Below are 13716 nucleotides of genomic sequence, written 5' to 3' on the forward strand. Positions count from 1 at the left end.
AAAGGTGTAGTATTTAAATAATATTCACAGCCATTGACTTTCGACCTCGTTATTTATTGTATTTATGAAAAATATGAAATACAATGATAAAGAACATACAGCTCTGAACTCAAATGTATGTTATCTTCAGGGGTGCAAAATAGTAGGCATACATTTCCAAAATTACATAAACTGGTTGTCAATAACAGCTGATAACATTATTTAGAAGGATATTTAAACAGGCATATCAAATGTTGTTTTATAGTCTCCAAACAGGCTAGAGTAGAAGTAGAAGCAGTCTATAATACATTTGTTTGTATTGGAATGTTGGGGTTGCATGACATTGTATAAAAGAAAGTTTTGATATCTCAAATGATGTTCAAAACAGGCTGATAAACTTTTTGGTGGAAGAAAGGAAAACTGCAAAACTTCCAGTTAAAGTTTGCGGTGCATCCTGGGAAATCAACCAACATGGGTACGTGAAACCATGCAGGGCTTGCACGGCTCTCATGACGGGAGATGAACGAACATTAAAAGAAATACCTCATACTCGAGGTACACATTTGATCCAGGATATAGCTCGACTTTACGGCGGCATTGCAGACTGTGCAGTGCTTTCGACGGGACTGCCTACCATAGTCGCTCGGTCGGTCGGTGGGTCAGACCCCCGGGCTGCTACGATGTGTGTCTGCTGCTCCACGAAGCTCCGCCGTGGAAGTGAATCTTTCACCGGATGATGGACAGGAACTACCCGACCTCCAGCTTTGCGGACGCGCTGGCTCCACCAGCACAGACCGTCGCTTCTTGGGCCTATGACCGCAGTACCGCTAGTGTCAAGCCAAGGTAAAAGATGAAGGAGAGGGCACCTTCCCGAGGAAATATCGGTGATGGAGGGCCTAGCTTTGCACTCGGGAGAAAAGTGTATTTGTGTTTATCGCCAACTCTGAAGGAATTTGATACATAATCGGAATTTGCTCGGAGTTGTGGAGGCTTTGACTTGTTGTTTATTAGCCGTGAGTAACTGCCTCCCACCTTGCTAGTTTTCGCTAGCACACCACCTCCCTCAGCATGGCCATTTACAGAGTGCTAACTAGAGAGGCGCATTATTTCACATATGTAAACAGACGACAGCCTAGAAAAATTAAATATTAAACATTTTATCTGCTTGTTTTCGTAACCCTCAGGTGGTCGCTAATGCCAAAGCAAGATAGGTAACTAGCTACCAATGCTACTCATGTCAATTATGGCATTTCCAATAAGTGTTTTATGGCTTCTGGTGTTGTTACCAAAGAGCTAAGAGACGACGTGTCGGAGTTTGTACATCTTTTTGTTATTTGCGAGTTAAAGGTCCAATGCTATCTTGTTTTTATTATAAAACAGACACAACAAATGTAACCAAAAAACCTGCCAAAGTTGTAGCTAAAGCTTTAGTTTAGTCCTAATCAAGACTGGATTAATATGCACTACTCCACAATGTATAACCAACAGGGATTACACTAAAAAGGAAGATTGTGCTCAGCAATAAAAACCTAATAATTTCAGTTATTTTACATGAAAGCCTAAACTATAAAGACCAGAACAGATAGATAAAGTTATCCACTAAATGATGCTGCAGGACAAATGACTAAATCTGTGTTTGATGACTAGTACTTTTTACTCTTCACTCCCTATTGATGATGAGTTATTAAATGAAGCGTGTGTGTTTTTATTACCTGGAAACTAACAATCAGTGGCCACTTATGGAAGCTAAAATGAAATTCCATTCAACAGATCAATCATATATTCCAGTTATTACGAAGATAACAATGGGATGTTTTTAGAGGTTGTAGTTTGCAGTGGTATGTCGTGTATTGACCTGAAGTATGAGAAGAGGTGGTTAAAATGTTTTGTCCACCCTATTTGCATACCTGATGGGGAGGAATATTTGAACCATTTTTCATTATAATGCAGTCCAGTACAACACCAATAACTACAACCTTATAATATTCCGCAATCTAGAATATGTGGAAGATCTGTTGTATTGAAATAAATTGATTTGGCATGTTACTTATGGCAAAATAGCAAAGCAGAGTTACAAAACAGAAGATTGCTGTTGTGTGTGTGCGCCTGTTGAAGGGATCAGAAAAAGAGGCAGATTACTCTCTTTCAACACTGCGTTCTTCCACAGATGTTTACCTTCTGGCAAAAAGGGAACACTTCAGATCAGCATGGCTGCATCTGATTACCTCTGATTTTCCTAGGAATTTTCTCCCAAGAGAATGTAAAGTCATGTGTCGAATATAAAACTTTTTCTAAATTGTCTCAGATTACACACATTGTCAGAGCGATGTTTTTTATGTGTATCAAAAACAGTAACTGGTGGATTCAACAATTCAGAAACCACTTTAATGTTTAACATCTATCCAGATTTATAAGTATGAACTATGAACTTCTATAGGTGGTTATTTACCAAAATGTTGAATAAAGCGCACACACTCGTATGTCACTATTTCCACTGCAGAACAATATTACCAAACATTTTCATTTATTCGTCTACGTTGTTGTCAAAAAGGTATTTTTTTCCGTACTTAGTTGGATGCATTAGTGCTGCTTGTAAAGATAAATGCTTTTATGAATGCGTTGTGTGTTGATGCAGCTCCAGTTATGGTGCAGCACACCTTGATGCAGAGCTCCTTCAGCGGCAAAGCTATACTTCAAGCCACCAGCACCCCACCTACACTACTACACATCTTGCTGCTCCATCAGGTGAGTTATGAATGTTACATATTTTTTTAAAGGATCAGTTCAAGCAGATTATAATAAATGTACTCTCAATGGCTTCTGGTGACATATGCTGCTGTGGTTTGAGATATCCAGTCAACATTATATCTATAAAGGACTGAAATACACAGGCTATGTTGTAGACAGTTTTATTGGGGTATTTTATTCAGTAGAAACTACTTGAATTACATCCCTATTTTACATTTTTTGTCAACCAATATATGGTTTCTCTTGTACATATCAATAGGGGCAAAGCAGATGTTTTCAAGCAATTTGGTTGAAGTAACTATTTTAACCTAGTTGGCACATCGGTGTGTCTTTACCTTGTTGCCCCTTTCTTTGCTTATTCTTCTTTTCCTCTTTTGACAGGAGCACTTGACTCGAGCAGTAATTCTTCTGAGACCTCAATCATGAGCTTCCTGTCTGCTATGGAATCCAGAAGCCTTCAGGCTGGTCCTGTTAGTGCCTCACTGCTTCCTCCTTTTAGACCCCCATCATGGCCTGCTGGTGAGAACACATCCACTCATTGTCATTAACACGCTGCTTACAGACCACACATTTTTTAATAGATGTTTTTTAGAAGCATTTGGTCTTCTTATTTTATTTTATGTAACTTAAAGAAGCTGAGCCTCGGTACAGATTTAATATGTGTCACAGATTGTGAATACATTATCACATACTTTGATGAGAAAGCCAAGTTGATGTTATTTTTTTCCTATTTGTGAGAAACATATTAACTAATACTTTTAATCTAGTACCCTAAAAAGATGATTGGCTCACTACCAAATGATTCATAAAAGATTGTTATGTATATATACTCAACTATTAAATTATAGATGAACAAAATTGGTTGTTGATCCATTTAGTTTTATCTATTGTGTACTGAGATGTATTTCATGCTTGGATCATATCTCTTTATGTGGTCTGCTGTGTCCTTATACTGTCCATTCTGTGCAATGCAGGTACCAACTCCTCCACCACAGAGCTCTATTTGACTGGTGCACTGCCTTCTACTGCCACTTTCTCCTCTCCTGCTGCTCTGTCCTCCTATCAGCACACTGGTGCCTACCCTTCCAGGAGTTATGCTACCAACCCATCCATGGCTCTCCAGGATCCTGCCTTCAGCACTTCCACCAATGGCCTGTTTTCTCACCATGACCCCCTCCTTCATCTCAAACCAAGCCAGGGTGTGCTTCCCACTGCACTGGCCTTCAATCATCTCTCTTCCCCCGCTTTAGCCTCGGCTCTCCCTGTCCAGTCCTCCACTTACCGATCAGCGCAGGAGTCAGCTCCCCACCTCTGCAACCCCAGTTCAGCCTGCTACCCTCTGCCCTGCCTGCCCCTCATGGTGCCGCACAGCCCTATGGAGCAGCAGTTTTCTCAGGCTCTATTGAGAGGGCTCTTCAGCGTGAATGTAGTGTGATCAAACACCACCAGAGGCCTTCTAGCAGCCACACAGCCTCAGAGCAACTGCCCAATTCCGAGCACTCCTTGCAGGGGTACTTTGGCTCTGGCAGTGAAGCGGATGCGGCGTACCAGCAGGACCCATCCCGTCAGACCCCTGTGTCCTGCAGCTCCACCGCAGGAGCAGATTCCTCTCAAGGGGTCAATCGTGCTCCACAAACCAAAACCGACTCGATAACTCAAGCTAAAGACTGCTCTTCCGAACTAGCTCCCCACCCTGCTGGGGGGGAAGAGAGTCACGAGCAGAACCTGACAGGGGCGTCTCCTGACCGTTACTCCTCCCCAGGACAGAAGCAGAATTCAGTCATTGCTAATCAGCAGTCAATCCAGCTTTCCAGCCTCATGTCCAGCAGTTTGGCTCAAACCTATATCACCTCCCAGACCCAGTCACAGCCCCCCCATTCCACCTCAGACAAACACTCCACACTTTACAAGACTCTGCCTTCCCTCTCCAGCCAGTCTGACAATGTGGCTTCTGTTAGTCAGACTCTTGTTTACTCATCAAGTCCCGGGCTGAGCCAGGAGCAGGCAATCCAGTATGGAGCCCAGGTTCAGGGCTTGTGTCAGGGGAATCTCTCTGAGAGCTACCCCACATCACACTCTCAGGGGCAATCTTTAGTGACTCAGAGCTACGCCACAGGACAATCCCTAAACCTTAATTCATCGTACCCACCCACATGTGTGCAGAGTCTGCCCACATCAAATTCTTCACAGGACTACACCATCATGCAAGCCTCAGTGGGAGGTAAAACCCATGGCACGCTATCCCAGCAGCAGACACAGCCCCATAAATATGTGTTGTCTGCACCATTGCCTGCCTACTCTTTAACTGCTCAAGCCTTACAAAACAACATCAGATCCTCAATACAGGACATAAAGCCAACTTATGGCAAACAGAAACCTGGAGAGCTTCCAATCCAGGACATAGATGCTCTCCAGCAGGCATCAATGGAGGCCTCTGCTGCAGCTAACAATATGTCTGCTCACAACAATGTCATCTATGTCGTTTCAAAAATGGACGATCATCAGAAAACACAAAGCGTGATCCGAAGCAACTCGCGTTCCGATGATCAGATCATAGTACTGGGTCACACAAACACAGCACAGGTCAAAGATGAAAGGATGGGTTCTCTGAGCCAACAGCACATTCATCTAAACAGTGCCAATGGTCAGGAAACTACCAACACAAAAACGACAAACTCCAGTATTATATCTTCACATTTACACCTTAACTCAGAACAGCTAAAGCAGCATGCCTCGTTTCAACTTAAATCTCCAGAGCCACATCAACAAAACCACCAGAATCATTCTCAGTCCCAGAGCCCGGCAGCCCACACCCAGTATATCACCGTCCCCAGCACTCAGGTTTTTCTGGAGCCCAACCAGATGATTCTGCTCCAGCAGCCCCTTGTCCATCACAGTCAAAACTCTTCAAAGTTGGTATCATTGCAAGGTATTCAACAAGCCCAAGATCTAGGCCCTGTTCATGTCCAATATCTGCAGATGGGCAGAGAACTGCTGGGTCCAGGCCTCACTGAAACACAGAGGCAGCAGGGCACAGTGGAGTCTGAACAAAGCTCTGGATGCTCTGATTCCTCTAAACACCACTACAGCCAGTCAAACCAACAGCCAAATGATGCCAAGAACCACTTTGCTCTCAACTCCATTTGCTTCCCGGACTCCATGCTGCTTGCAGATGACAGAACTATTTTGTCAAACGTCGATGATATCCTCGCAGCTACGGTGGCAGCCTGTGGCGTCGCACCCCAAGACTTTGTCAAAGCCACATCCTCTGCTGAGGCTGAAATGGCAGTAATGGTGAGACCTATTGATTCTAAAGGTCACTACCAGACTGTTGATATAAGGCACATGTCACCTAGTTTCTCCTCAGCACAACAGTCGATCATGACAAACACTAGCTCTCACAACATGACCATGACACTAAATGGAGCTCGGATGACCACAGACTGCCAGGGTCAGCCTGTGCACCACAACAACGGTTCTGAGCTTGACACAAATGGAGATGGAGGAGGCTCTGAGAATGACTTTCACTTAGCTGGGCAGGTGTATGACCCCCAAGGTTTCCAGAGTAGAGTCAAAGGGAATGCAAAGTGTATTAAAACAGAGGACAGCCTCATGGAAAGCCCAGGGGGTGAAGAGTATCCCAGAAAGAAGGCTCGCTCCAAGTCCTTGAGCAAACCAGGTGGTGCTGAGGAGGAAAGTGGCCAGGCCAGACCAGCAAAGCGCGGCGGGCAGACAAAGCGCCAGAACTCCAGGGGTAGTGACGTCAGCTCGCCATCTGCTTCACACAGTGTGTTTGACGGTTGTCCGCAGCAGGAGAGAATCAGACAGAAGATCCGGGAAGTGGAAGAGAAACAGCCCGAGGTCAAAACTGGATTCATTGGCTCTTTCCTTGACTTCATCAAATCTGGCCCCAAACAGCAATACTCTCCAAGCCCTACACGAACTATCAGTCGCCCGAGAAAGCCCTGCACTTCCTCATCCTCCACCAAACCACCGCTGTGTGGTTTAGCCTCTTTGCCTCCCAAACTGCAGACTCTGCCAGGGCCCATGATCCCTCAGGAAAGCCAAGGAGTGAGCTCCCATCAGAAACGTCTGGATGAAGATCTGCAGAAGAACCTGGAGACTCTGCCATCCTTCAGCTCTGATGAGGAGGAGAACACCGGGAAGAACCAGGCTCTGAGGAACAGCATCAGCTCAGCGCTCTCCGCTCTGGATGAGTCTTCAGATCGGAAAACCAGGCCAGGTAATAATACCTAACAGGTTTTTTGTATGTTTTTCTATTGATAAATGCTGTCTGAAACCTTTCCATTTATTATACACAAAGGGGGTCTAGTTAAGTTGTTCATGATCTTACTGAAAATGCTTTTCTCCAATAGATTCATATATTTGCAACTCTTCTCTAGATGACCACATGCCTGGTTCGATGATGAATCCAGACCACGTTCCCACCATGCCCCACACTGTCCCGCAGCCCTGTTTGTCGCGGGTAACCATTCCCATACAGACAACAACAACAACAACTGCTGTCCCATTAGGAAGTGTGTTTGTGGCCAAAGAGGAGGTAAAGCAGACCCCACCAGGACAGCTAGCCGTGCAGCTGACGAGTGTGGCTATCGAGGGACTGACTGACGAGGAGCTGTCAGACAGCGGGGGGGAGGGCATGTACCGGGAGAGAGACGAGTTTGTCGTCAGGAACGAAGATATCGAACACTTGAAGGTAAGGCCATGGAAAACATGGTTTGTGAACATGGATATTGAACTGCAGCAGAAATTAGGATAGTCGTGCCGCGTCTGGTGTATACTCGTAGTTAAAGATGTATTATTGAATGTTTCTCTTAAAGTGATACTACATACTAAAGCCAGTTCTACACTGTGTTCATGTTTCCAGGTGACAATGAGATCAGGCAGCGAGCCTCCAGCCATCTGGAAAGTCCAGAAGGCTCTGCTGCAGAAGTTTGTGCCGGAGTTGAGAGATGGAAAGAGAGTCTTCTCAGCCACCAACAGTGTGAGTAAAAGCAGACACGCCAAGAGACGTGTGCATTTAGGAGTATCGATAATTCTAATGAGTTTTCTTTATTCTGCCGCAGGTAACATGTTGTTTTTCTTTGTGTCTGTAGTATCTTGGGTACTTTGGTGACGCCAAAACAATGTACCAGAGGGTATATGTGAAGTTCTTGGACACAGTCAACAAAAGGGAGTATGTACGAGTATGTAGTCGAAAGCCACGCTGCAAGCCTATGAACTCTCTAAGGTACGCCATGAGTATTGACTGATTTCATTATTATTTATTGTATCAGGGATGCAAACTTGTCACCCTTCTGCGAAATTCTCCGTTTTGAATCCAAAATAGGTCGTTTGTGTGATTCGTGTCTGACTTTGCATCCCTGTTTATAAACTTGACCCTTCAGTGATGTGAATTTCTTGATTCTGCCACCCAGGGGTGTTCAGGTGAAAACTTTGCTGGGCTTGACAACCGCCCCTCCCTCGGTCTCCCAAAGCCAAAAGCCTCGACCCAAACAACTGAAGCCCAGAGCAGAGCCTCCGCCTAAGAAGAGGAGGAAATGGAAGGAGGAGTTTTCACCTGCTGCCTCTGGATCATCTGCAGAAGATGATGGTGAAGATGATGGTAAAGAAGCCTTTGACTTATCTTATTAAATCCAACTTGAACACAAGTTCAAATGAGTGTATTTTTGAATCTATTCCCCCTCTCTCACACACACTCTTAGAGTTAAACCCTCCAGTGCCATTTGCTTCACGGTTTCTCAACACGCGAACGATGAAGGAGACGTTCAGGAGCTTTGTGGAGCTGCTCATCAGCATTGCCTTAGAGGAAGATGTGATGACTGCTCTTGAAAGGGCAAATGGTGAGTGTATTGACTTTGACTGTTACTGAATTTTTTTCCCTGTGTCAAATCAGGTGGCCTTGATTGTCCCCGCCTTGCGGCTAGCTTACAGTAAATGTTGGCCAAAAAGACATGTGTGAAATAATGTGAAAACTAGTGTCTGGTGTGTCAGGTAGTAAAGCTATGTTGACTTGTTTTGTTTCAGATGAGTTGCTGCTGCCACCTATGAAAAGAGTGGATGAGATGATCACTGACAACAGGAAACGCCTGCTCCACAAGCTGCACATAGGGCAGGTCCTAAAGGTTGGTGTGATATTGTCATTTAGTTTGAGTTTTGGTGATTTTCACTTCAAAATCCTTCGTCACAGTACAATTGTAAAACCTGCCTATGTAGTAAACCCATTAAGGTCTTCATCAGGCAGAAATACATAATGATTTCCTGTAGCTCATATGTTGTACATGCCAGCAAGTAGTCAGATGGTCAGTATTGATGTCAGTCACATGATTTGTGTAAGCAGGTTAGGTCTTGCACAGAGGGAACCATTAACCCATTTAAGCCAGGAAAGCGTAGCCGCATTTCTACCATTGAAGCCGGGAAAGCGGATACGTCGTTTTCTGGTACAAGACCTCTGTGGTATATTTTTGCATTATTTATCGGCCTCTTAGCCCAATGAAATGCATCAGAATATACACGTGGCATTGTTTGGATTTTTTTCGAGCAATCATGGCAGACTTGGACTACCGCAGAGGGAATTCTGAAGTTAGTGAAGGTAGTGATATTGACGATCTAAACACAGCGCTGATGACATTATTGCTGACTACTTTGACCCCGTCGAGCCAATCGACCAGGATTTATGGTTAAGACATATGTTCTAAGGCGGCGACAATGATGACCATGAGCTTGAAGGTTTTGAAACCGAGTGGAGGACGGAGAATTACCACTCTAATCCACAGAGTTTTTTCAACCGCACCCCAGGAGTGAAAGTCGATTTACCTGCAGAGGCCACTCATGAAAGCCACAGCTGTAAGCTCTCAAATACTTTCTGAATTTTGTTTCTATCTGCTACAGAGGCTGAGAAATCAATTATTTAGTAGGCGTTGACACAATTGCTGAATTTCCAGAAACACTTCAGGTTTTAGGGGGTTGTTCTAAAATCGCCCATAGGTTTTCCAGGCATTTTTTTGCGGAGTTTTAGGCCTAAATGGGTTAAAAAAAAGTAACACAATCTTAGGTCAGAACAGCAATAAACAAATCAAAGAAATTCTTAAACCTCTGAATATTTTTAACAATAGTTTACACACGGGCGATTGTTTTTCAAAATAATCCGAAAGCCTAAAAAACAAAAGGGCTGGTAAGATCCTGAACTCTGGAACACTTTTCCACTACCAAACAGCACTACAGCTGTTTCAAAACTCCTTGTGACTGCAGTGCACAAACCCAAGCCTCTCTCCTGTTCTGTCTTCAGATGGCCCTAGACAGCTTCCCAGAGATCTCAGTGGTGACTGAACTGAAGAAGGACAGGGAGACCCCGGCCTTCAAGGTGCGTCTCAGCGGGAGGGCTTACAACAAGAAAACCCTGAAGCCCTACAAGATGCCCAACAAAGTGGCACAGGTGAGACTGGATATTGTTAAGGATAAATTAACTGTGTGGTCAGAAGTTGTCCAGCAGAGGGCACCCTGGCAGCATTTCACTGTTCATTCTCCTGAGCACTGAAGAAGCCACAGTGCCCTTTCCTTAGGTGATTTGTTCGAAGAAAATAATGTTCAAATGTCCTAGAATAACATTGGTGTTGATTTTCCCTTCACTAGGAGTATACAGTGGACCAGCAGAAAACTCAGTGGTTCTCTCTGTACCACTCTTTGCAGCATTACAAGTACCACACGTACCTTATGTGTAAGGACGAGGTGAGATATGCCTTTGTATGTGTATGCCTACTTTTTCTGGCTTGTTCTGAAACGAATAATGACTTTAATCTATTTAGCTCTTTTCTTAAAAGATTTCTGTTTGTGTCCTGCACTCCAGATCGCCTCCTTGCGTGTGCAGACAGGAAACCTGGGGCAGGAGGAGACGGTACAGAGGTGTCTGCAGAACGGAGCTTGGGTAGAGGGGCTCTTCGATCGCTTCGGAGAGTTAATAAGTCAAGTGCAGCAGGCCTGCCGATGATCCCGCCTTCACAAGCTCGTTTAACACGAAGAGGACAACTTTAAGCAACCAAGTCCAACACTTACAAACATGAGGATGCCTTCAGTTCAAAATGTCAGCAGATCAGGGTGGGGTTGGTCTCTCCTTTCAATAACAGAGCGATTTTTATCAGGGACCTGTCCTCTGACTTTCATAAAAGACGTTCGGATTCCTGTGGCTTAAAGTGGCAGCAGGCAAACATCTGGACGGTAGAAAAGTCTGAAGTCCGATCACAGCATCCCAGCAGAAAGCAGAGACTTGATCAATGCAGGACAAGGACTTTGGTATTCGAAGCAATTTTGGATGACTTTCACATGACGCTTCTTCCCTTAGTCTTTGTAGGTTTTTGTAGTCTGCAGCCCTCTTTTTTTATGGGCCTTTTAATAGATTTATAATGATTTTATAATGTTTAATTTTCTAGTTCAATGCCAGATTATAACCAGTGAGTACTCACCAGATAGAAAGCAATCAGCATAGGAGGTAGAGCACAGCAAATAAAATGCAGAAATCCAATTGCCTACAGTTATAATAAGCCTTCATCAATCGTTCGATAAGGAGGCTCGCATACTGAGAAGTTGATTTATTGTAAAAAAAGAAAAAAAAATCTATATATATTATGTATAACCGTAGTTATATACCGTTTGAAAAACATAAATTTTTTAATGGAGCGCCAACTTATATATAATGTACATTTTGTATAAAACAAAAGGGGTGTGGGAACTGCAGCGATTCTCTTACGGAGGATTTCTGTTCTGTATCTATAGTGAGGTTTATCTTTTACGCTTCAAACACCCATTTGCTTTTAAGATGCAAGTCAGTGCTCCGGTACTGCGCTTTTGATTTGTTAATCAAATATTATAACGTGGACTTGCCTGAGGTCTTTATACTCTTTTACAGACATAGGCCGCATTTTATGACAAATAGATATATATTTTTCACAGAGGTAAATATTATGTTCTCCTTACAATTTCTAAGACACTTTCTAATTGTTTTTTCACATTTCTCAAAAATTGACTTTTTATAAGTCAATTTTATGCTATCAAAAATAATCTTGTTCTTTACAGATGCAGTTTTGTAAATAAAGTGCCGCATGTATTAAATGACTGCTTTGTTATGTTCATCTCTGTGACGGTTTCATCTCCAAATTATTTAGGGGCTGAGTTTGATGCGACAGATTTATAAAATGTAGTAGTCTTAGTTCGGAGCGCTTTTCCTAATGACATTACCATACTTATTGTATTCTTTTGAATAATAAGTATGGAAGACAGTTTCACATTTTGGCCATTAGAGGAGGACCTAGCAAGAGTGTTTGGTATGATAATACTACATTCACTCTGCTACACAAACTCCAATGTTTTTTCATAGGATTTGCCTTTGATAGATTTAAGAGGGAAGAACATTAAAACATCCTTCCTCATCCTGCTATGGTGTAAACACTGAAAAGCATCAACATTGATTCCTGGGATCCCAGGAAAGTCCAATAAACATCAGATCTGTGCTTTCCTGGTTTCCTCATATACTGAATTCATAGAATACAATCTTCTATTTGTCTCAACCCTGCGGTCCTTAACTCAGGAAGTGTTAAACATCAGCTGCATGTTGGAGTTAATATTGGCTCATATTCATTGGGAGGAAGGAAAGTGTTATGATGCTCGCCCGCCATGCTCTCACGACCAAACTATTCCCTGTGAATGGCTGGCTGACTTTGTATCTTCTGAGAGAGTCTTGAGCCTGTTGAATAAAATATGATTGTCCCGCCAGCCCAGCCACAATGCCAAATTACTGGCAGCCCTCAAACAACAAGAGTGTCTCTGTGCTGCAGCGACGGCACTGTGAGGGAAGCCTCTGTCCTCTGTCCTTTGGAGTTGCGGAGGACGGCCGGTCAAGCAAGCGTTTAAGATTCCAATACGGGCTCAACTGGTAGATACAGATACTGAATGTGCTCTCCAGATGAGAAGCTTATGAATTTGTTATCTACTTCATTGTTCCACATGTGGGAGACGAATGAGAGGACCCTTGAGGCAGCGTGAGAATGTGAGAGGGGCACACTGACTGGCGGCTATGTGTTGGATACGACTGCCAAACACTCTCTGCCTATTGGTTTGGGAAATGCCCTGTGGTGCTGTTGGTGTAGTTTAAAGAAGCTTTTACCAGCCACGTACGCACTTCCTGAACATCTGTATCTCTGCATTTGGTGGTGGTGGAGTAACATTTTAAGGCACTTTACTTGATTGTTACTCTGGTCGTATACCTTCCTATTCCACTTCAGTTCAGAGGAAAACATTGTAGTTTTTACTCCACTACATTTATCTAAAAGTGTCCGTTTCTACAACTCTACACATTTCACTACTATAACATAAACAAACAAGCTCTATGATAAGTTAAATAAAAATAAACCAACATTTCTGGCTTGTTATTCTTACAAAAAAGCAGTATCCAGTTGGAGCCTCTGTTCACTTACCAATTCAAACTTCTTAAATCCCTTTATCAAAACAATTGTTTGAGGCAAATGAGATAAAACTCAAAGATTTCACTTAGCAAAAGCAAGATTATATAAGTAATAGAGATTTGCCTTTGAGAAGTTTTTAACTAATAGTTTTTATGACCTTGGGCCTAACTGATGTACTCTGAACCATCAGAGTGATTATAATTTGACATTGTGGTATTCCTGTTTTAATTCTTTTAAAGGATCTGGGGGACTTTTCCCATGTTACCTTGGATCACTCAACAGAGACTTTGTATTTTATTTAGCTTTTTATTGCTACTTCCTGGAGAAAATTCCTTTGTCATTATCATGACTGTAAACAAATGACGCCTTGACTAACATTGCATGACCGATAAGTATGAAGGGGAAAGAAAAAGGAAATATGAAAGGCCATTTCCAGGCAAATGGAGAGAACCACAAGAGTAAATATTGCTTTGACCTTGTGGACCAGATTATAGAATTACATGAAACTGAGTGC

General features: G+C 43.1%; 1 protein-coding gene across 1 annotated transcript; it reads left to right on the forward strand.

Annotated features, from left to right (window-relative positions):
• Positions 1-439: 439 nt before the first annotated feature.
• On the forward strand, positions 440-11871 carry qser1 (glutamine and serine rich 1). Its single transcript, XM_063880564.1, is given in 14 exon segments — positions 440-822; positions 2615-2724; positions 3109-3246; positions 3702-4034; positions 4037-6970; positions 7131-7444; positions 7616-7732; positions 7845-7978; positions 8166-8353; positions 8454-8591; positions 8776-8873; positions 10037-10183; positions 10381-10476; positions 10595-11871. Coding segments are annotated over 14 exon segments (4998 nt in total). The 5' UTR covers positions 440-712; the 3' UTR covers positions 10736-11871.
• The last annotated feature ends 1845 nt before the right edge of the window (positions 11872-13716 follow it).

The sequence above is a fragment of the Eleginops maclovinus genome, chromosome 4 (assembly GCF_036324505.1).
Source record: "Eleginops maclovinus isolate JMC-PN-2008 ecotype Puerto Natales chromosome 4, JC_Emac_rtc_rv5, whole genome shotgun sequence".
Lineage (NCBI taxonomy): Eukaryota > Metazoa > Chordata > Actinopteri > Perciformes > Eleginopidae > Eleginops > Eleginops maclovinus.